At 41.5% G+C, this 21559-nt stretch overlaps 3 protein-coding genes across 4 annotated transcripts; 2 read left to right on the top strand and 1 right to left on the bottom strand.

Annotated features, from left to right (window-relative positions):
* The first annotated feature begins 4990 nt into the window (after positions 1–4990).
* LOC6609032 lies at positions 4991–5648 on the top strand. Its single transcript, XM_032715828.1, is given in 1 exon segment — positions 4991–5648. A coding segment is annotated over 1 exon segment (408 nt). The 5' UTR covers positions 4991–5066; the 3' UTR covers positions 5475–5648.
* A 1063-nt stretch (positions 5649–6711) lies between these two features.
* Positions 6712–7850, top strand: LOC6609031. The gene is made up of 2 exons (XM_002033698.2): positions 6712–7231; positions 7296–7850. Exons 1-2 carry the CDS (start codon positions 6731–6733, stop codon positions 7629–7631), a joined length of 837 nt encoding a protein of 278 aa, XP_002033734.1. The 5' UTR covers positions 6712–6730; the 3' UTR covers positions 7632–7850.
* An 11057-nt stretch (positions 7851–18907) lies between these two features.
* Positions 18908–21445, bottom strand: LOC6609029 (L-lactate dehydrogenase B chain). Of its 2 annotated transcripts, XM_032715744.1 has the most exons (2): positions 21283–21445; positions 18908–20523 (listed from the first exon to the last, which is right to left on the bottom strand). In XM_032715744.1, exon 2 carries the CDS (start codon positions 20497–20499, stop codon positions 19483–19485), a length of 1017 nt encoding a protein of 338 aa, XP_032571635.1. In that variant the 5' UTR covers positions 20500–20523; positions 21283–21445; the 3' UTR covers positions 18908–19482. The 2 variants fall into 2 exon arrangements, with proteins under 2 accessions (XP_032571635.1, XP_002033732.2); XM_002033696.2 differs by lacking the exon at positions 21283–21445 and having other exon boundaries at positions 18908–21031.
* Between the last annotated feature and the right edge of the window lie 114 nt (positions 21446–21559).

Raw genomic sequence — 21559 nt, 5'->3', positions numbered from 1 at the left:
CCACATGTAGCTGCATAATGAAAGCGCTCAAAACTAATTAACGCGAAAGCCGAGGCGGAACAGAGGGCATCCACACAGATACCATCCCCACCAACTGGCACTACACCCAGGCACCCAGCCACCCATCCAAGCCAACCCAACCACCCCACCGGTTTCGCATTCTCTCTTTTGGGACAGAGAATGCTGCTCGATGGGTCTGTTCGCCTGACATTCAAGTCTACCGCTCGTCTAGGCCACCGTGTGTGGCAGGGGTGGGGTTGGGGGTGGTGGGGGTGTTGACACGGCTGCCACAACCCCACCCCCGCAACAACAATGCTGGTTTATTACTCATTAGCACGCACGACCGTCCGACGGCGGAAGCCAGAAGCCAGCAACAAAGGCAAACGTGCCAAACCAGAGCGACAGAAAGTTTTGCAGCAACTCTAGCTCATTTATTAAGAACAAACATGCACTGAGAACAAAAACTTATTTTAATTAAAATTTAACTTTCTTTCATTAGCAAAATAAAAGAAAGGAATCATTTACCAAACTAAAATCAAGGGTACAAGCTTTTCATGTTTTGCTTTACTTGATATTTAGTCAATGTTTATGAGGGAGTAACTCTAAGATTTATTTTAAATTAAAATCACCGTTAATTTTAAATAATTTTACAGTGGATTTTTCGTTGACTAGTTTTTAAATGAAAAAATATCATATAGCTAGATTTAAATTCATTGCAGTTAAGTGCACAAGTGAATGATCTTTGCTATATATTTGTACCTATTTTCTCACAGTGTTAATGCACTCACACGCACGCACACTCTAATGAAACGTAACTTTTTCATTAAAGTTTCGCTTTCATTTATTAGAAATGTTTCTTGGCACCCCCGCCGTCGCCTCCGCTCCGCCCATCAACCCCTGGGCCACCCCCTGAAAAACATCTGGGCCCTTATCTTTTGTGGCCAGGCTTTTGTGGGTCGTTAACAGTTGTTGGCTAGTTAGTTAGTTGGCATTAGTTAAGTTCGCCATCCACCGATTGGATTGGAAAGTTCTCAGCAGCCAACGAACCATCCCGGCCACGTAAGGCTTCCGACGACCCCCAGAATTGAACTGAGGGACCGACTACTGGCTAAGCGACCAATATTCCATTTGCTGCTGCTGCCGCTGCTGCTTCTGCTGCTGCTGCGTTTCTTTCGCCGCCGCTGCTGCTGCTGCCGCTGCTGCTGCTTTTGCTGCCTGTCGACTGTCTGCGGTTTTCTGTGCGCCTGCTACTATGCGCCGAGTTAATTGGTTTGCAAACAAATTAACCAACGTGGGTGTGTACGTTTCCTAATTAGCAGCTTTTGTAATTAAATATGCCCGCAGCCATTCAGACCGAACGGTAGCGGGGTTGGGGTTTTTGGGGCTTTGGGGCTGGAGGGGCTTGGCCTATAACTATGCGTATGTGTGTGTGTGTGTGTGTGTACAATGGCATAACGGTTCATGAGGCGCACAGTGGCGCCGCCAGCGGGGGCTAATTAGCACTAACAACATGACAACCCCCGTTGGTCGACGCCACTGTCGAGTTTCAGGAGGGGGCACAACAGGATCGGGTGGTGGCCGTTGGTTAAGGGGGGTTAAGGGGGTGTGCCAGCACACTGACGTCCCAAATGAAAATGCATTTTAATTAGGGGTTTTTGTTGGGTTTTTGTTTCGAGTTGTTGTTGCCGCTGCTCGACTGCTTGCGGTTTCATTCATTAGTTGAATGGAGCCAGAGCAACTCGACAGGGTTGTCGAGCACGCCAAAAGGGATTACTGGGGAAAGCTGGAAACAGGAAACGATACAAATTGCATAATAATTAATTAATTAATTAAAATTAAATCATACTAATTGCTCATTAGCAAATTTTGTAAATTTTATTTATAATTTCTGTTAATTTATATTTATAATTTATGTTAGCCTGAATTGTTGCGTGGTAGGTTTCTAAATATTCATTTTCAAAAGGCTAAGCAAAGCAAGATACGTTTTTATATTTATATCGTATCTTTAAAATGTATCTTTACATTTGTCAGAATATTTTTCAAGCCATCCATCACACGCACTTGACAACCCTGACGAGCCCAGACGATAAGCAATCCCAATGGGACATTGAAAAAGAAAAAATGCCTGGTCAGTGAGCGAGGAGGTGGGTCCGCATATAGTGGAAGTTTTGATTGGGCCAAGAGAGATCGGTGCTGGGGGCTTTTTTCGGGCTTAAATGGATGCATAGCACCCACAAGTTTTGCGCTATTCATTAAAAACGCCGTTGTTGTAGTTGCTTTCGTTGTTGTTCAATTGAATTGGAGCCGGGAAAGCAGCCATCAGGAGGAGAAAAAAGGGTCCAATTAAAAAGCCACAACAATTAACGAGCCAAGTGAGTTAACTTGGCATAAGTGGAATTTTAATTGGCAACACGAGAGCGAGATGGAGATGCGGATTGGGATCGGGATTGGGATGTAGATGGCCAACGAGGCAGGAGCCGAGTGACTTGCCGAGTGCCGATAAGTGCCAAGGGAGTGGCACTGGAATCGGTGGTGGGGGCTAGTGGGGTACTATGGAATGAGGAGGGGGTGAGGTCTGGTATGAGGGATGGGGGAGCTCGTTATGGGTCTACACAGCCGACTGTCCCGGAGTAGTTAAGTAAATGAGCATTTTGTTCCACTAATGAACACTAATGAATATGCCAGAGACAGCACTTGGATTAAGCCCGGTTGGCACTGTGTATGCGTGTGTATGTGTGTGAGCGTGTGTCTGTGTGTGTGTGTGTGTGTTTGGGGCCTTTTGTTGGTTCGGGGTTTTTGTGTTGTTAATTAATAAACACGAAGCCTGGGGACCATTGTGTGCACGTACATGTGTGTGTGTGTGTAACAAAGTGTTTGTCTGGTTGTGCGCTCAGTTTTCAAGGGGTTAAAATAAGCAATTAGTTGGATTTTCGAATAGGCGCTCAGCAAATGCGCAGACGACGACGAGGCCAGAAACATTGGAGGCCATTCTGCTCTTCCATCCCAGCCGAAATGAGAAAGTTTCAAACTGTTGCCGTCGCTGCTGCTGCCGGTGCTGCTACCTCTGCCGTCGCTGCTGCCGCTGCTGCTGCTGCTGCTTCTTCTAACGAGGCAGCGGCGCAGGAGTTGGTCGCAGGAGGTGGTGGCAGATAGCGGAGGGACACTAATTGTACGTGGAGGAGGAGGTGGACGTCGAGTCGCCGGCGAGGGAGTCCATGCCGCAGGTAAGCCAGCCACGCATCCAGCGGGAGAGATTGAGGAGGGGATGGAGGAGTATTGGCGGTGCAACAGGTACACGGAGAACAAAAGTACTGCACGAAGATCAAAGATCACCAACAAAAAGATACAGGAATTATAATAATATACATTAATAATAAACAAATATTAATTACAATAAAAATAAGTTCTTTCTATTATTTATTAAAGTAATCATGCAATTTGGGTTATTAGGTGGTAATTACAAATATAAAATATTATTATAAAATATATGTATGATACCAAAGATTACTAAGAATGTTGGTAGTACTAATATTACAGCTGTATCGAAAGAATCTTTAACTAATATTAATACATCGATTTAGAACATAAAATTAATATACAAATATATACCACTTTATTACGCATATCTGTAAGGAAATTGATAAACATTTTTTCAACATTTTGCGTGTAACTATTTTTCGCAGTGTACTTTTCTATGTCGGAACAACCTTTCGTTGTTTGCCTGTGCGAAGCTTAATTGGCAAAACTGATGAGACTAGCAACTAGCCTGGACACGAACCCATGGCGAAAATGAATAATGGCCCGAACCCTCATAACTTTGTTTTAATTAAGTTAGTTCGAATGCGAAAACGTCTAGCCAGCATGCATACCGAAACTGGGTATACAAAATATAAAAAAATAATATAATATAAAAATAAATAAATAAATATATATAAATAAATATTTCTTATCTGATTATTTGCTGCACCTGGAAAGTCAATAAATTACCTTTAAAGGTTTGTAAAAATAAAATGCAAATTAATACATTTTCCCCATAAACGGGCAACAATATCTCAATTATTTTGCAGTACTTATAAGTGGTATATACAGAAATAGATGGGCAAGTCTCCAAAAATAGCTATTCTTACTACTAGAATGCGGCAACGATACGATACACATTCTAATTGCGATCCGCCCCCAGAAAAAGTCATATTCGCTGCCGGGTCGAATGAATGGAATGAATCACGTTAATCTGCTGGCAATCAAGATATATCTCTGTATTTTACATAAGACACCTATGACAGCTAGGCCACCATAACTCTGCTCCCGAGGCTTCGGGCTCCAAACTGCCATTGAGCCGCCAGACGCGATGACTTTATATGGCCAAGCGCCGAGCGACGCGCTGTTGTCTGCCGCCGATCGAAAGTGCGAACCTGCGGAGGAGGTGCACTGAGAGAAAATATATAGTGCAAAGCAAAAATTACATTGTGACATATGCTGTGATAAAAAATAAAAGATTCAACTGTATGAGATACAAAATAAGCTAGTAGACATTTTATAATTCTATTTTTTATAGTTTACGAAATATATATAAAGTAAAAAAACAAAGTATTCTGCGGTCGGAGTTCCTAACTTTTCCTATAAGGTACGAGACAACAATATATGTACTCGTAACTGAAAGCATTTAAAAAGTGGTTCTAACATAGAAATCCTCTTAGACATGCAAAGACATTTACAAATTGTTCCTAGTAGAAATATTCAAGTTTTTATCATTTCCATTATTTTTTCACCCATTTGCCAACAAACATTTTCTGTCAGTGTCTGAACCCGTTTGAAGCTGTCGGAAGAAACCGCGTTAAGATCCGCGCCCCTGACGTAAGCGATTCAAAATACGAGCAAAACAAATGGAAATCGCGGGGGTCGACTCTCTGCGGCAAATAACAATCATTTACATGACGAGTTTTGCGCTCAAACAAGGTGAAATCATATTTTAGAATAAGACCTGCTCGAATGCGACTCAATCGTGTTTGCGATCTCGGTGTGAATAGATCAAATTGTTGGAAAACTCAAAAAAACAGAATTCAAAAATGCCACTCCGCAAGAAAGAGGACTATATACCCATCAAGTGCGAGGGCTGGAACGGCAAGTTCGTGTATCCGGATGGAGCTGTTAATAATGTGTCCAAGATACGTCGCCAGAACCAGAACGTGACCAACACCAACAACTTCTACGGATTCAACACGGAACCCATTGTCCTGCCCACCGAATGGGATGGCACCTTCGTGAAGAGTGGCGAGACCCGCATCAAACAGGAGCGCAATCGATCCGATGACCAGGATTACTTTGACTACAATACCGAGCCAACGGTACTGCCCACCACTTGGAGTGGCTAGTTCGTCAACGATCCCACCGATGTGCGCATCAAGCCGGAACGGAACTTCTCGGATGCCAGGGATTATGCGGAGGCATCCCGATTCAAACTGGTCCAGCACTGAGTGAGATCCCGATCCTCCCGTTTCAATCAAACTAATCCTGCAACTGTTGCGTTTGTTTCGGTTTTGCATTGTAATTGTCGCCTAACCTAAGCGTTTGTTGTATTTTAATTTTTATGATATTTATTCGTATACTTAATAAACCATAGCGAAAAAAAGACACTGAAATACTAAAAAGTTCCGTTTCGCAATCGCCTTGGTAGTTTTGCAGTGGGCGGTGGCAATAATTAGTGACTTTTTATGGACAATAATTCGATCAGGTTTGCAAATTCATTTAAATAGCAAGGTATATCGATATATTGTCGATCAGATACCCATTACAGCTAAAAAAAAGTGCGAGAAAGAATTTTCAAACTTTTTTTTGTAAATCGATAAAAATTTGCAAGAAAAATAATAAAATTAATAAGAAAAAAAATATTTTTGAAAATTGTGGGCTTGCGTGCTTACTTTTACTTAGTAAGTGGTAATAGTATAATAATAATATAATATTTACTGCAATCAACAACAAAATGGGGATTGCCTTTTATGAGGTGTACGAAAAACATCTTTTAGATTAAAAATCCCATCGATGCATCATCCACTGATAATGTTACATACATAACAAATACATTAAGAGTGTGAATCCCCTCTGAATTGTCAATTAATACAACTACTTTCAAATTAAAAAATCTTGGAATGCAAAATTACCATTCATTGAGGAACTCATTTTCTAAACTGCTCTACACTTTGTACAACCTTTTCGAGTTGGAAAAACGCTGGTATTATTAGCACATCTTATTAGGTTGTTAAAAAATATATTACAAATTTTTGCAAAATATTTACTTCCTGACCAGACCCAACAGAAGGAATGTTCTTTCCATTTTGTAATATCATATTTTGAAACCATTCATACAAAGACTTAGGACAGTTTTTGTGTGACTCCCCAATCTATAAAAACTTCCTTATTGACAAACTTTGACGTTCTCATTAAATAACCTTGTTTAGAGCTTTAAGTTGGCCAACGTAATTAATTTTTAACTTTTCGCCTATAAAAGGCCCCGATAAGAGGATACCCATACAAATTCTTAGGAACAACGGCCAAACCTTATGTAAACAATTATTGAGTTGAAAAGTAAATGAAAGCCAATTCGGAGCTTGCAAATAAAATTCATTATGGGGCAGCTGATACGACGACTTTTGCAGGGGAAGTACGTAGAGTGATAAGAAAGTAGAGAGTATATATAAACAGAGGCTCCCCAATCGTTCGGCACACAGTCAAGATGCAGAGCTTTCTGGGAGTAGCAATCATTCTGGCTCTTCTGAGCCTGGTGGCCAGTCAGGCGCAGAACAGCTCCCAGTCCATGGATCTCTATATACTGCAGAATCAGCGGCAGTATGACGCGAAGATCAAACAGCTGGCAGATGAATTAGCCAACTTTAAGCAGCTATTTCAGAAGCAAATCAATGCCCTGGATGTGCAGGCGGATTCGATGCAGCAAAAACTGGAACAAGCCTCCGCCCATTTGGATCCCATTATCCTGATCGATTCCTGGAGCAAACAGTGCGTTCAGAACTATAGCGTTACTATACCCACGATCACCGTGGCCAGGGACTCCATTATCAAGTGCAAGGAAAGTATTAGTGGCATTTTAAATGCACCTGAGAGCACCTACAACACCCTGAACAACTACTATAAAAATAATGTGAAGAACGGGTTGGCGCAATGCCTAAAACTGCATCCAACTGCCCAGTTAAATTACACGCTCTGTGTAACCAAGGTGGTAAGTACTACAACTATCCATATGTGTAAGAGCAAAATCTTGAGCCTTCTCTTTACACTTGCAGATTGGTGATGCCAATAAGTACACCATTACCACACAGAATACTTTCAATACCAACCTGAAGAATTCCGAATGCACGGCTGATAGTCGCATCAGGAGCTCCTGGCAGTGCTCCTTTGGTCAGGTGTACTCCATTACCTCCAAAGTGGAACTGGCGCTGCAACTCATCGACTCCTGCATATCCAATAAGATGATCTGCGGATCTTTTGAAGGGCAATCGTGTCCGAATAAGTCATATGTTTCTCTGTCGGAGATCAATCCTCGCAACGATACCATTCAGAACCCCTTCAAGTTTGTAACCAATGATATGAGCTGTGTTGAGGTCCTGATCAGCAATTAAAGTATCCTTACATTAATCTAATTCATTCGAGTGAATGAAAATATTACAGCATTTATTACTTTAAATAAACATAACAGCACTGTAAATATGAACTTTGCTCTATGGAGATTTGATAAGAAAACTTGAAGTGCTGTTTCCAGAAGTGAATTCATAAAAATATATAAACTAAGTAGGTTATTTAGCAAAGCCAAGATAAATAAGTACATATTCTTGAAATGATTTAATAGCCTTTTTAATTAGCACCAAAAACTGGCAGCTGAGTAAATATGGCGAACTTTTATTGTTTATGAAGAGTATAAAACGAATTCGTAGCACCACCTGTTCCATCCAAAATAAAAAGCCTCATCACTTGGTTTATCAATTTTGCAATAAAAGAAAAAAAGGAAAGATGGCAAGTCCAACCAATCCACCAGGAGCCCAGAATCATTTCAGTGGATTTCAGAGCGCAAAATAAGATGACAAACTGGATTTGGACCTTTTTCAGGTACCCGCACGAACCATTTCTGGAATTTGAGCCACTCAAAGGGACCGACCGCTTCAACATTCCAAGCCTTAGAAATAATTCCCAGAATTTGGAGTCACATAAAACCAGAGATCGCTTTATGTGTGGGTTTTCATTCTAACTTTAACCACATTCCCCGATTCCACAATCTGGATGGCAGATGCGTGAGAACAAAGATCGGCACAGGCTAAAGAAAATCGTGGTTGGTGCTGTCCCAAAACCATGAAGAGATCTCTTGACACGGGCTGACCGTGTGAAATATTCGAGATGCTTGGGAAACCTTGGAAAATATGTAATAGGCTGACAGAAATATGAGCACGCCACTCCGGGAAATTTAAGGAAAATGGCATAGAGCAGGTAGCTAGCACATGTCTATCTCTGGGAAAATTCGTGAGAATTTTCTATCCGTGATCCTTTCTTTGTTGGCCCTTTTGGACGTTATGGGAAAATGCATTTTCAGCGTGTGAAAATGTTCAAAATTGCTTAAAATTTGTTAAGTTTTCGATCAGGAAATCAGAATCGAAAACTGCATTTGCTGAAAAATCTCGAAATCTTCAAGGAATTGCAGGTAGGACCTGTTGCACAAGAAGAAGGGGCAATGCTACTGATCCTTGATCTTTTTAAGAACGTGAGAATTCTTAAAATTTGAAGACACCCCTGAAGAATCATGTAATAGGCCCTCAGCAATTTCGGTAGCATTTGAAGAAGACAAGCCGAAGAATTCTACCTGCACGCGGCATGGGAAAGTGCAGCTGAAATCTTTTCTAAAAAGAAGACCTCCCACATAAAAAGAATCATAAAAAACGGGATGCCCTAAGAATTCGAACATGCAGCTGGTGAAGCTGTGGGAAAATGCGATCTCTACATCTTTTCCGATCGTGTGAATTTTCCAAAATTGTTGTGTAAATGGAAAACTCTGCTACCAGGGCAGCAGCGAAAATGATAGCATTACCACAGAGTTTTCCCAAAAGAATCTCTACCTGTTGCTCCAGACTGGAAAATGCAGCTGAGAAGCCAGCTGAAAATGCAGCACGGTACAAAGGAGCACCCTTTTTCCAAGAAACCTGTTGATTTCACATGGTAACCTCCCCTTCTTTGTTTAAAAAACGGTCTTTCTAAAAATAAAGATCTATTCAGTTGCAACCACTGCAGCTGTGGGAAAATATTCATCTGCTTTTGGTCCTCCAACAGTTTGTCTACCGTGTGAATTTTCCGCGCCAGATGTTCACAATGTAAACATTGCCACCAGGCAAACAGGAAAAACAGCAGAACGTGCCACTGAGTTTTTCCGATCGAGAGATCGATCGATCTTATACCTGCTGAAGGATCCTGGGAACTAGCAGATGTTACGAATCACACGATGATACGGCTTTTCCTGCAACCTGTTGCATGGGAAAGAAAATAAATGCATTTAAAATACATTTGAAATGCAGCCTGGGCAGATGTGGGAAAATGCATCTGCCGGTCGTGTGAAAATTGCAGCTTAATCAAGAAAAATCAATATTCATGCACCAGGCAAACATAAAAACAGCAGCACACTCAAAATAGTTTTCCCGAAGGAATGTTACCTGAACGGGAGTCCTGGGAAAGTGAAGATGGATTGAGATGGAGATGGCAAATGCGTTTCCTGTGACCTGTTGCTTGGGAAAATAATTAAACATTTTACGTAGTTTAAAAAGGTTATTAGGAAAATTTGTTTACTTAACCGTGTGAAAAATTCAAGCTATTCGGTAAAATTTAATTAAATAATACCAGGCCAACATATAAATTGTAGGACGATTGCGTTAGTTTTCCGAAAAGCAGTCTACCCAAGAACGAGTCCTGGGAAAATGTAAGTGGCACGGAGCACACGATGTTTCATTCCTGCTGCCTTTTGTTTGGAAAACCGAGGAAAATCTGTGGATGGTGAGCAATTCTCATGTATCGTGCGACCTTACATGGTTCGGGCCAAACAATTAGTTTTTTAAAGGAATGTTACCTGAGTCCTGGGAAAATTATGATAGTTCATTTTCATTCCAAAACCTGTTGCATGGGAAAATAAAAGGCGGTCGTTTATTTTTTCCCATGCAGATTGTAAACCTTATATATCAGATCGTGTGAAAAATTGTGTAAATTACAAAAAAATCAATATTCATTCACCAGGCAAACATAAAAACGTACAGGACTCTCAACGCAATTAAGGACTTGTCTTGCATAGAAGATATTGGAAAATGTGCATAGTTAAAGCAATTTTGTGGCAAATAGTTTTAGCATACTTTTCAACGGTATCAAGTGAAAAATTTAATCAGCAAAAGTGAAATTTTAATGACCAAGCGAACATAAACAGAAGCAACACAATAGAAATGAAAACCCTGTCTTCCATTCCTTGGAAAATCTTGATTTAGAGCGTGTAAGAAATTAAAGAATATTTAACCCCTTAACGAAAATTCTACCAGGACAACAGAATTTGCAAAGAGGTACAAGGAAAATGTTGTTCAAAAAAACCAAGTAAAAAAAACTATAAATATTTAATGGGAAAATCGTATATCTGCCATCGTGGGAACTAACTTCAAGTGGTGGTCGTGTCTGACAATTTTCCAGCAGGACAACAGAAAGGACAGCACGCGCTCTGAGCCACAATTCAAAATAAGTCCCAAAATAATTTCTAAGAACCCAGCAACAGGCCAAGGAAATACCACTTGTAGGATTAAGGAGAGATCGCTTCCTTAAGAAACATTAATCATCAACCGGATGTGATATTGCTCGCACTTCAAATTACATTTCCGTTTTTTAGTTAATTGAAACTAAGATCCGTAAAATTCAACAAGATTCAAGAAGAGCAACAGGCAATGATCCTTAAAAAAAGGATCCTGAGAAAAAATCTTTGGTGATGTGTGTTTAATTTTTATGGGAAAAGATGTTGTGGGAAAATTGCTCAAGTGGCTGTAAGATTAGGGACTTTCTAACAGGACAACAGGACAGTGGGCAAGTGTCCATACATGTTTCCCAGGCTGAAACCGTATTCATTGCCAACCGGACGAACGTATGCTATTTGGAAGGATCACCTGCAGGACTACGGAAGCGGAATGATAATCTTAGGGTACGCCTATTTTCAACCGGAAATGATCTTTGTTTAAACTAAAGGTCATTGGATTGATTTTGATTGGATGAACACAAAAAACGAATAAAAAAGGAACCGGAAGATCTTTAAATAGCACACTCTACCAAGCCAGGGTTTTCCTGGGAAAATGATAGAACGTGGGAAACGCATCCTGGTGGTGGTTAAATCTGTGGATTCTCTAACAGGAAAGCAGAAAGCTAGCACGTGTTTTAAAACGATTATCCTCATGACCTAAATCTGGTGAAAAATTTACCGGGTGGCATGTTAAAGAACACCTGCAGGATAACGGAAGTAGGAAATGCCTTCTGTTACCACTTGAAATCCTATTTTTTTAAACAGGAAATCGATTTCTGATCTTACGGATTCCATTTCCTGTACCAGCTTCCGTTTCTTTTGCAAAATAAACATAGATTATTTGACATGCATTTGTGGGATCCTTTTTATGACACGTTTTTTTCGGATCTTTTTATGCTGCCTTTTTCTTGGAACTCCACATGCCACATGCTACGAAGTTTGGGATAGGCGTGAGAACGAAATCGGCTTAATTAGTCGGTTTCTACTAGGCAAACAGCATCCGTAAGGCAATGAACAGATTTCAACAATCCCGACGGTCACATGATACGCGAAACCTTAGGATATCTTTGATCTTTTTATGGATTCCTTTGGGTTCGTTTGGCCCGCATGTTCTCCGATTCCCCGAAGGCGTGAGAATGCGGGCTATATATGGAATACTAATTAGTTTTCAATATCATCAGGCAAGCAGCAAGCAACAGTTGGGTAGGATTCCTTCAGGAAGTCCTTGTTCTTCCAACGAACTTAATATGCAAATTGAATTAAAGCATCATCGCTTCAATTAAATCCGATACCAGGCAAACAGTTTCGCCAGAAAGCGGATCTCACCTTTCCAGGATTTGCTGTCGCCGTCTTACCTATGATGTTTATTATAAGGTAGTAGTTCAAAACTACCACCAAACTATTGAGCTACAAGAAGGCATTCCTTCTCTTTCTCCTTTTTGTTAAGACGTTTGCAACCCTCGTGATTTGGACTGCCTTGAAAAATACGTCTTGTCCTCACCAGGAAGACAGCAAAAGCAGGAGGAGTGAAGATTACGCAACAACACCTTATAAATGAGGGTTGAATTGCTTTCATTCATAAGAAAGTAAGAAGTCGTGCCAAGTCTTGGCTTCCATTAGGGGAACAGCAGATTCATACGTTTCCCAAAGAGCATCTTCAACTGGATTAAATCCAAAAGAGGGTTGAAACTGTCACCTTCTATAAGCGGCTTTCAGCAAACCAAAGACAATAATTCAAAGAATATATTTAACAAAAACCTCGATCGAAGATCTTTCAGCTAATGTGGGCGTAATCCTTTCGCTGCAGGTAAAATTCCTTGCCTGGAGCGTGAGAATTTCAATCAATATTTTTTGGTTTAGCAACAGGCGAACAGCAAAAAGAGCCAGCATCCCTGCCTTTCCCATATCTTCATTTTCTCTTTTTTTACGCACAGAGCGTGTGAACGAAGACCCACAAAAAACAAGAAAGAACGTTGCAGTCGAATGATACCGACTATCAGATACCGAGTTCTAATCGTGAATTACAAAATATTAATTTTTTTAAAATATTAATCTTACGCCTTACGAAAGAAATTGTACGAGTATAATTGTAGAATACTTTATTCTTAAAACACAAATTGTATTAAAAATTATATTACAATAGAGATCGAAAAATAACAGAACTCACAGGATCCTACACCTGCTCACCATCCATATACCCCTGTATTTTGATAATACTGGGTACTCCACGAAAGCGAAACCCCAAAAACCAACAAAAACGAGAGTCGAGGATCGCGTGGGAATAAATGCCGCACCGCCAGGCAGACAGAGAAGCAATGGAAAGGAATGTAACGTATTTTTTCCCACAGCTCCTGCAGATAGGCATCTCCCTGTGGGACTGCGACTCTCCGCACTCTCCATAAAATTATATGCCGAGGCCTAAATTAGTTGTTAATTGTTTCCCTGTCCCTTTTTACGCTTTGGCATGTGCTCGCGTGAGAACTACGAATCGAAGCATTGGAAAAAGGACCAGGAGCGCAGAAGAATATGATGGTTGCGTCCACTTTCCAGCTCTACTCCACTCCACTGGTTGCAGTTGCTCTTAACGAGATCCTCGATCGTTACGTTAAACGGATGTGGACTCTGTGGAACGGGCCTGTGTGTGTGTGTGTGAGTGTTTGCGGAGGGCCTTAAGGTCTGTCTGGTTGGTTTGGTCGCGGTTCGCTGTGTCAACATCGTGTGGGAAATTCTTGGCCATTATCCGTTACAAGAACGAATGTTCTCTGCCGAGAGAGAGTGATCGTGAGAACTGTTTATGCTTAAGCGAAGATCTCGACCAGGAAGGCAGAAAGTCAGCAGAGGTTGAGATGAGACCGACTTAATACACGAGTTAGGCAAATTTATACAAGACTTTCGCCGGGCACTTCAAAAGTTGTAAACAAAGTTAGAACATTTTGCGATGCGAAAGTTAATAAATAAATATTTTGATTTTACAGAAAGAAACTTTAAAAGTTATACATATTTATGTATATAATTGTGTTATTGACCTATATTCTTTCATATATGCTGCGGGTTCTGGGCTGCTATACCGACCATAAAAAGTATATAAAGTATATATTCTTGATCAGGATCACTAGCCAAGTCGATCTGGCCATGACTGCGGTTTATAACAGCTAGAGGGACTTAAAAGAACTTAGCATTCTCTATTGTTATTAATTTATATGTGCATAATTAAAATATATGTGCATAATTAAAATATTTGTATTGTACTAGTTAAATCAAAATCCAATGGTGGCTTTTCTCAAAAAGTGTCTCTCTAAAAGTGTTGTCTTCTTTCAATTCTGTAACTAAATTATAAACTCCCAAGTATACAGTTCGTATATATTTCATAAGTCTTGCAAAAATTCAATCCAATTCCAACCGCATCATTAAGTAATTCAATTACGCACAAGCCAGCAATCATTTTCCCCTTCCAGCGCGAAATCAAATTCAAATTCAACCACCGGCAATATGGGAACTGAAAAAGAAACGCCAAAGAAACACGAGTTCCAAAAACATCTTCTCGTCCTTCTACAAACTCTGTTTTCCTGTTCGGACCCAAGACATTTACAAGCATCAAATTTCAGACAAAAGAAGCACGAAGACCTTAAGAAAGTGTGGCACGTGCCACAGAGTTTCAACCCCGAAGAGTATACCTTCCACATATGTACAACTAACTCTGCAATCAACCAGTTGCTTGCTAGGCTACCCTGCGTTCCTGTCCCTTTGACAGCCAATTAGCGATCATCAGCCAAGATTATCAACTGGAAAATTATAGGGTCTCAAATGGCCCGCGGCAAAGGAGACGCCCCTCGGCCGCACTCTCCACATGGATCGGATCGTCATGAAACGCGATCGTGGTGTGTGGTAAGTATGTTTAAGCGACTTAATGAACCCTGATGTTTGTCACGATAATTTCATGTTTTTCACTAGGCTCACAGCGAAGAAAGGAGGGTCTACGCAGTGCTGCCCCTGCCCCTGCCCATCAAAGACCCGCATAATGGTCTTCAACACGCATCGAATTACAATAGCCCATGATGATTGGAGCCAAGAGAATCATTCAAGTGCGAAGAGCGGAGAACTTGCTCTACCCTCCTGACAGCCTGTTCCAATTTCACGCCGTATTAAAATAAACAGGAAGCTGTCGTTCTCAATTATGGCAATTTGCGTGTGTAGAAAGTAGGGATACAAAGTGTTTCTTCAAGAAAGGGAAGGAAGTCGGTTCTTGGGTTGCTTGAACTGCCTGCGTACCAATTCTGCTGACCTGATCAAAATCAATTAGCAAAACAAACAAAAAACACATCCATCAAATCCAAAGTCTTTGTTGTGCTGACTTCCAGGAACTCCAGGAACTTTGCCTCGGGCCATCGCCTGCGGCTTAAAGTGCAATCAAGCCGAACCTCACGATCAGGGCAACAGCATCCCAGCCAGCTGAGATTTTGGGCCAGGAATATGTGTCAGTTACCTGGTCTACCTGGAGAAGTATGAGCTCGTCTTCGCCGTTCTGTTCGCCCATTCGAATGATACAGATTTAAGCCTTTGGCTGTCTTGTCTGCAGGGGATTTGCGGTGATCATGGGCCCCGAGGGCTCAACCGCAAACGGATCGTGGGAAAAGGTCAGGCACAAGCGAAAGCATCTTGGGAACCACGTGCCACGATCCATTGTTTGTCTAATCCCAGAGATCATAAGTCATAATTAGAAAACTGCCGAAGCATGCATAAAGTGTAGCAAACGAACAGGTGAACAGAATGCGCAGTTAGGCGAACGGAATGAATCTACAGGTAGCTAGGTAGCCAGCCAGGTACCCTCATCAGTTTATGAGCAACCTCATCAGCAGCATCCCATTATTATGTTGCCATGATTGCCACTGATGCGCATCGATGCATAATTTTCGAACAGGTTCACAGCAACCTTCAGGAGGCCAGCCAGGAGATGAAGAAAGTGCCCAAAGGCAGGGAGCATCGCTCGATGATGGGAAAAATCAGTGGAGCGCACTCGTGTGTATCCATGGAACAGGTTAGCAAGAGTTTTAGGCCAACGATCGCAGCAGGAGATCAACACCCGCCGAAGATGAGAATTTCCAAGTGCGACCTCGTTTTGGTGGGATTCTCCCACGGATGTGTTTGTCTCTGGATGAAAATCAAGGAACCGTAACCATTGCCTCTCATACGAATAGGCTGCCATGAAATGTAGACTCAGAATGTGCAGCATCTTTTTCAAAGATACCTTAAGATGACCTTTTTGGGGCTCAACTTTGACCTGCCGTCTGCTTGTGACATTTCTTGTTTGCCTGCTCGAATGCTACAATTTAAATATTTATATCTTTACTTTGTGCATTGATAGGGGTTTTATTAACTTACACTTATGTAAATCACATGCATGATGTTATAATGTGATTTATGATCGATTTGGTACAGAATGGTTCAGAATGTATTGGGATTTATAGATTCTAGCCTTATCCCATGACTCTGAGAACCTGTTCAAATGCTACACTTTTGTGACCTTTGACTCAATTTCTAAACAAGCTAAGGTCAGGCCGAGTGGTGTGCAGCATCCGTTGTGGAAATATTTTTCCTTCCCTTTCATAAAGATGATTTTGAAAACCAGTGAAGCGAAGAAAATTTTCCAAAATAAAGCAGGTGAACATAATTCTTAAATAGTCTCTGGAAAATTTTATTTTTCTAGCATAAAGATTTCCACTCAATCTTTAACTTTTAAAAGATGTGTTTATATATTGGAAAATTTTAATGAAAATGTGAAAAACCAATGAATCGTGACCAAGCCAGAAAATTCGAACAGGCCTACATAAATACCACGCAGAAATCTCAACGAAAAACTACCTGAATAAGAACCAGATTTCCATAGAAAACACATAAGGACCCACAGAATATACCTGTAGATAATTCCCTTTTCCCTCGATAGTTACATATTAGTTTTTTCTTGTTCTCCTGTTACATTGCTACAGTTTATGGTTATATAAGATCACATATATGTATCATTTCAACAGGCTCAAAGTATTTAAGAACAATTCTTTATTTATGTATGCTATAAATTTTAGCAGATACGGGTAGAAAATCACTGAAGTGCAACATCCTGCTCCAAAATACCAGGCATTCAAAGTAAGTAGGATATATAATATACACATGATCAGACGCAGGCCTAAAATCAATAGCCAAAAATACAAAAACTGGTTCTCAAGAAGAATCAGAATCAAGGAATCAGTCAGGCATAAAGAACTGGCTCAATTTAACAGGTAAGCAAAGATATAGAAAAGGATCCAACGAATAAATTCGATTTTAAAGCCACAAAAATTAAAATGAGATGCCATAAAAAGAGTTAAAAGTCACAAAAACTATAGCATTCGAACAGGTTTTCAAAAATTGTAGAAGGCAGCCACGAGAAGTGTGTGGGTGCATCGGTAATCCCTAAGGAAGTTCAATCATTGAAAATCGTTGAGCTGTGACCAAACGGATTAGGCGACCAGGCCAGCATCAATAACCAGCCAGATTTAGGTGGGAAATCTGCAAGGAAAACTATTTCAGGGGTCAAAGGGCAGTTCTGGGAAAAATCACTGGATCGTGACCTAACAGATCATTGGAGCAGGTTGGCAGAAAATCAAGGAGGCGAATGCCTAACTCTACAACAGAGCAATGGAATGGGCGATGATAATCTACCCTAATCCCATTCAGAAGATCACTGAAGTGTAGCCAAGCCAAACAGGCTGACAAAATTGATAGTAGGTGTATGTCGTGCTACTGCATCCAGCATCCAAAACGAAAACGAAAACGCAGCGCACCCAAATCTCTCATGCATTTGTTAAATATAACCCAGAGCCCTCGGCTGTGGGAAAGATCCATGGCGTTGCACTTGGTTGCACTGGATGCAACGAATGTAACGGATGCAGGCTGCACTGGCTGTTTGCCTGTTCGAAGGTCACAATCGGATGCACATCGAAAATAGAGGATGGCATGTGCGGGCCAATCGGTGTGGGAAAATGGTCTGAGATGGTTCATAGCACCATGTAATTTGAATAAATCCAGGCGGGCAGATTCACGGGGAAGTCCCCCTGCTCAAGTACACTCACTGCGGTCAGTATGTCAACATACACGTGCTGCACGATCATCCCACGCAATCCCGAAAACACATGTGAAACTGTCGCATTTCAATAGGTCAACAGCAAATGGAGCAGGTTTCCCATTTTTTCGAAGATTTTGTATCTTACGACACGCAGTCTAGAATTTATGTAGGCCTATTCGTAGTTGCGCAATCAAAACAAACAAATATACATTTGTCAAGCTCCGTGGGGGTCTCTTCATAAATTTGTTTGGGGAAAAACTATAGCATTTCAACAGGCAAACATAAGGGTACAAACAAAATAAAATGAAGACCCGAAAATCTATTAGCAGGTAGCTGGAAAATCAAACGTTGGTGCATACTTTCTTCACGCACTGTGCGCCTGGTGAATTTCCATTAGCCAAACAAACAGCTAAATTGTGTTAAGCATTCTCCATTTATTTAAACAAATTTCACGGGAAAGGCAGGAGGGCCTGCGTGGGCGTGTCTTTGCATTCACCAACTAGCAACAATAGCCCAAAAAACCAAATCGTAGCGGCACATTTTCCCAGACGATGCAACGAGGCGTTGAAAATCTACGTGTTTCGTGGGAGTTCCACCTGCCCAACTTCTGATCGCCTGGTGGTGTGTTACACTTGGCTACACTTGCATCCATTGGATGGGATGCTGCATAATCTTCGCGTGTCGCAACCCCGGGTCAACCAACCAACTTGATTCGCTTCGTCGCATCGCCACCAAAAATAATACAAATAATTGTGGAGCGGAACGCGATCGCTGATCGCTGCTGAGATTCGTGGGCGCCTGCTACAATCGTAGACCTTGGCTCCAAAAGTTGCCCAACATAGGGCCCCAAACATCTTAAGACTCCACATTTCTTTGCCGGAGCTCATCAGCTGCTTTCTCATTGCGCTGTTCACCTATTCGTTTCCAAGACCTTTGACTTTCGATTTTTCTTGATTGTCCTGCCCCAAGACCTTGGGATCCAAAATCTTCAAAAAAATTGTCACTTCAACATGCGATATAAATCATAATTTTTGGAAAAATTACAAAATTTTAGACGTCTACGAACAGGGTCACAGAAATTCTAGCAAAGATTCTTTGTATCTCTGCATTATTTTAGCTCGTCTACAAAACATTCGTGTGTGTGCATCTCACTTGCTCCAGCTGAAAGTGGGAAAGGGCGAAGGGCTTGCCTACTCGCTCCTGCAGCTGGTCTTCTGCGGTTTTTACTTTCCACTTGAGATTTGGGTGTGGTTTTTATGGGCTATTTCCAGTCAGAAGTTCCTTTTTCGTTTTCAATTTCCTATTTATTGGGCTCTCGTAAAAAGGTATAATACTTATCTGGATATGTACATACTATATAATAATGTGGTTAACATTCTATCTATTCACTGGTCTACATTTTCCAGAATATGTACATTTCCAAAAAGTATTCGTTTGCAATATAAATATTTCGGAACAACAAATAAACCATTAGTATAGTTTTTTTTCGTAGAATCCTTCAGTAGCTCGGATACTAAAATATTCCTGTATTAAAACTTCTTAAAATCCAGTGACTTGGCCAATCCAATCCAATCATGAATCAAATACTCAGAGAGCATTGAGCCTCCAGAAGGATGTTGGCGGAGGCCATCAGCTTGCTCTGCTCCACATCCGTGAGGGGCAGCTCAAACACGTGGCTGATGCCGCCCGAGGTGACCAAGCAGGGCAGCGATAGCACTACGTTGTCCTGTATGCCGCTCAGGCCCTTCATGTCCGTGCCCACGCATGCGATCTTTCCCTTCCCGCCGGACATTGCCTGCACGATATCCGCACAGGTGAGGGCAATGGCCCAGTTGGTGTAGCCCTTGGTTTTGGCCACCGCCAGTCCACCGGTGGTGACTTGCTTGTTGATCTTCGCCCAGTTCTCCGGATCATCGCCGCAGGCCAGGTTCTTCACCACATCATTCAGCCGGATGCCGGCAATGGAGACACTGGACCACACTGGCACCGCACTGGCGCCGTGTTCTCCGATCACATAGCCGTGAACCTGAGACGGAGGCAAACGAAGTCGATTTGCGATCAGGTTGCGGAACCTCACCGTGTCCAGGTGACAGCCAGTGGTGAAGCAGCGATGCTTGGGTAGATTGGTAATTCGCTGGACAGCATAGGTCATGACATCGGCGGGATTCGAGATGATAATGAAGGTGGCATCGGGACTGAGCTCCACCAGTTTTGGCACCGCCTTCTTCAGGATTTCGACGGTCTTTTGCATTGCAGCCAGGCGAGAACGATCCTTGCCGGACGGACGAGCTCCCGCAGTAATGATCACCACATCGGAATTCTTGGAGTTGGTACTATCGCCGCAGGGCACCACCCGAGCATCGTTTAGAAAGGCGGATGCGTGCTGAAAGTCCAGTGCCTCCGCTTGGGCCAGTTCGTAGTTAATGTCCAGGATGACCAGGTTCTTGGTGAGATTCCGGAGCAACAGCATGGCACTGATCGCCGTGCCCACCTGACCGGCGCCAACTACACTGATCTTCGAAATGCGCGGGCGCTTGAACTGCTTCATGGGCTTCATCGACTTGGAGAAGCAGGACTTGGCCGACTTGCTGGACATGGTTTTAGTATTCCACGTTTTGGCCTGGAAACGCGCCATATTCAATCGTATCAGCTGACTTAGTGTCATTTTTTAATTTTGAATTTTGAAACCGAAAAAGGAATACTGGAACTAAGCCTACGGATATTTTTAGTATCGCATTTTCAAGATAATCCTTACATTTGCTTAGATTAACTTGTGCAAAATGCTTAACAACTTTTTTGATTTCTTATTTTTTATATGAGGTTTTTATGTTATAATTAAAATTTTATCCATCTACGAATAGGTTGATATACAATTTAATTTGTATTTAATTTGTCTGTATTTAAAGGCATACTTTTAGGGAGATGTAAGGAAATGCTAATTTTTTTTTGGTATTTTACAGCACTAATTTTGTGTAATACACAGCCAATAAGTTGGTCATATTTTCGAATTCGACTGATGGTCTCACTGCTGGCCGCACATTGATTTTTCACTTCGTCTCGATCAAATCCGGTTAATAACTCGTGGAGATGGCCTCATCTCTTATCTTTCAGAACCACATGTTGTCCAATGCACGCTCAACTGCCTATTTTCCAGGGTAGCAGAGTGCTATTTTGAAGGACACATAGTAAACCCATCGACAATCTTACCAAATGTCTGGCCTATTTCCTGGACCTTGCATTTCTTTTAAATTGTCAAACAATTAGGTATATAATAAGTTAAGTACATCTGCGTTGTCCTATGCACGCCCATTCGCCCATTTTCTAGGGTATATGGGTGCTATTTTTAAAGGACATATAGAAATTATGTGAACAATCTTACCGAAACGTTTTGCTAACATCTTGGCACAGCTTTTCATTTAAATTGTTGAACAATTATGAATTCTATTAACTAGAAAGCGTTAGGTATTAACCTGTGGTTTAATTCACAAAATAGGCCACAGTTATGCAATAAACGCTAGAAAAAAAACGGTAGTATTTAATAACGTGTTGACTAACATCTGCGGATAAAATAGCTTTGCGTTTTGAGGTACTAACCACAGTATGAAAATCGATGTTAAATGCTATGGAACGTGCTTAACCCCTTAAGAACCCATGTG

This window comes from Drosophila sechellia, chromosome 2R (assembly GCF_004382195.2).
Source record: "Drosophila sechellia strain sech25 chromosome 2R, ASM438219v1, whole genome shotgun sequence".
Lineage (NCBI taxonomy): Eukaryota > Metazoa > Arthropoda > Insecta > Diptera > Drosophilidae > Drosophila > Drosophila sechellia.
This window is presented reverse-complemented; position numbering and strand designations above follow the sequence as displayed.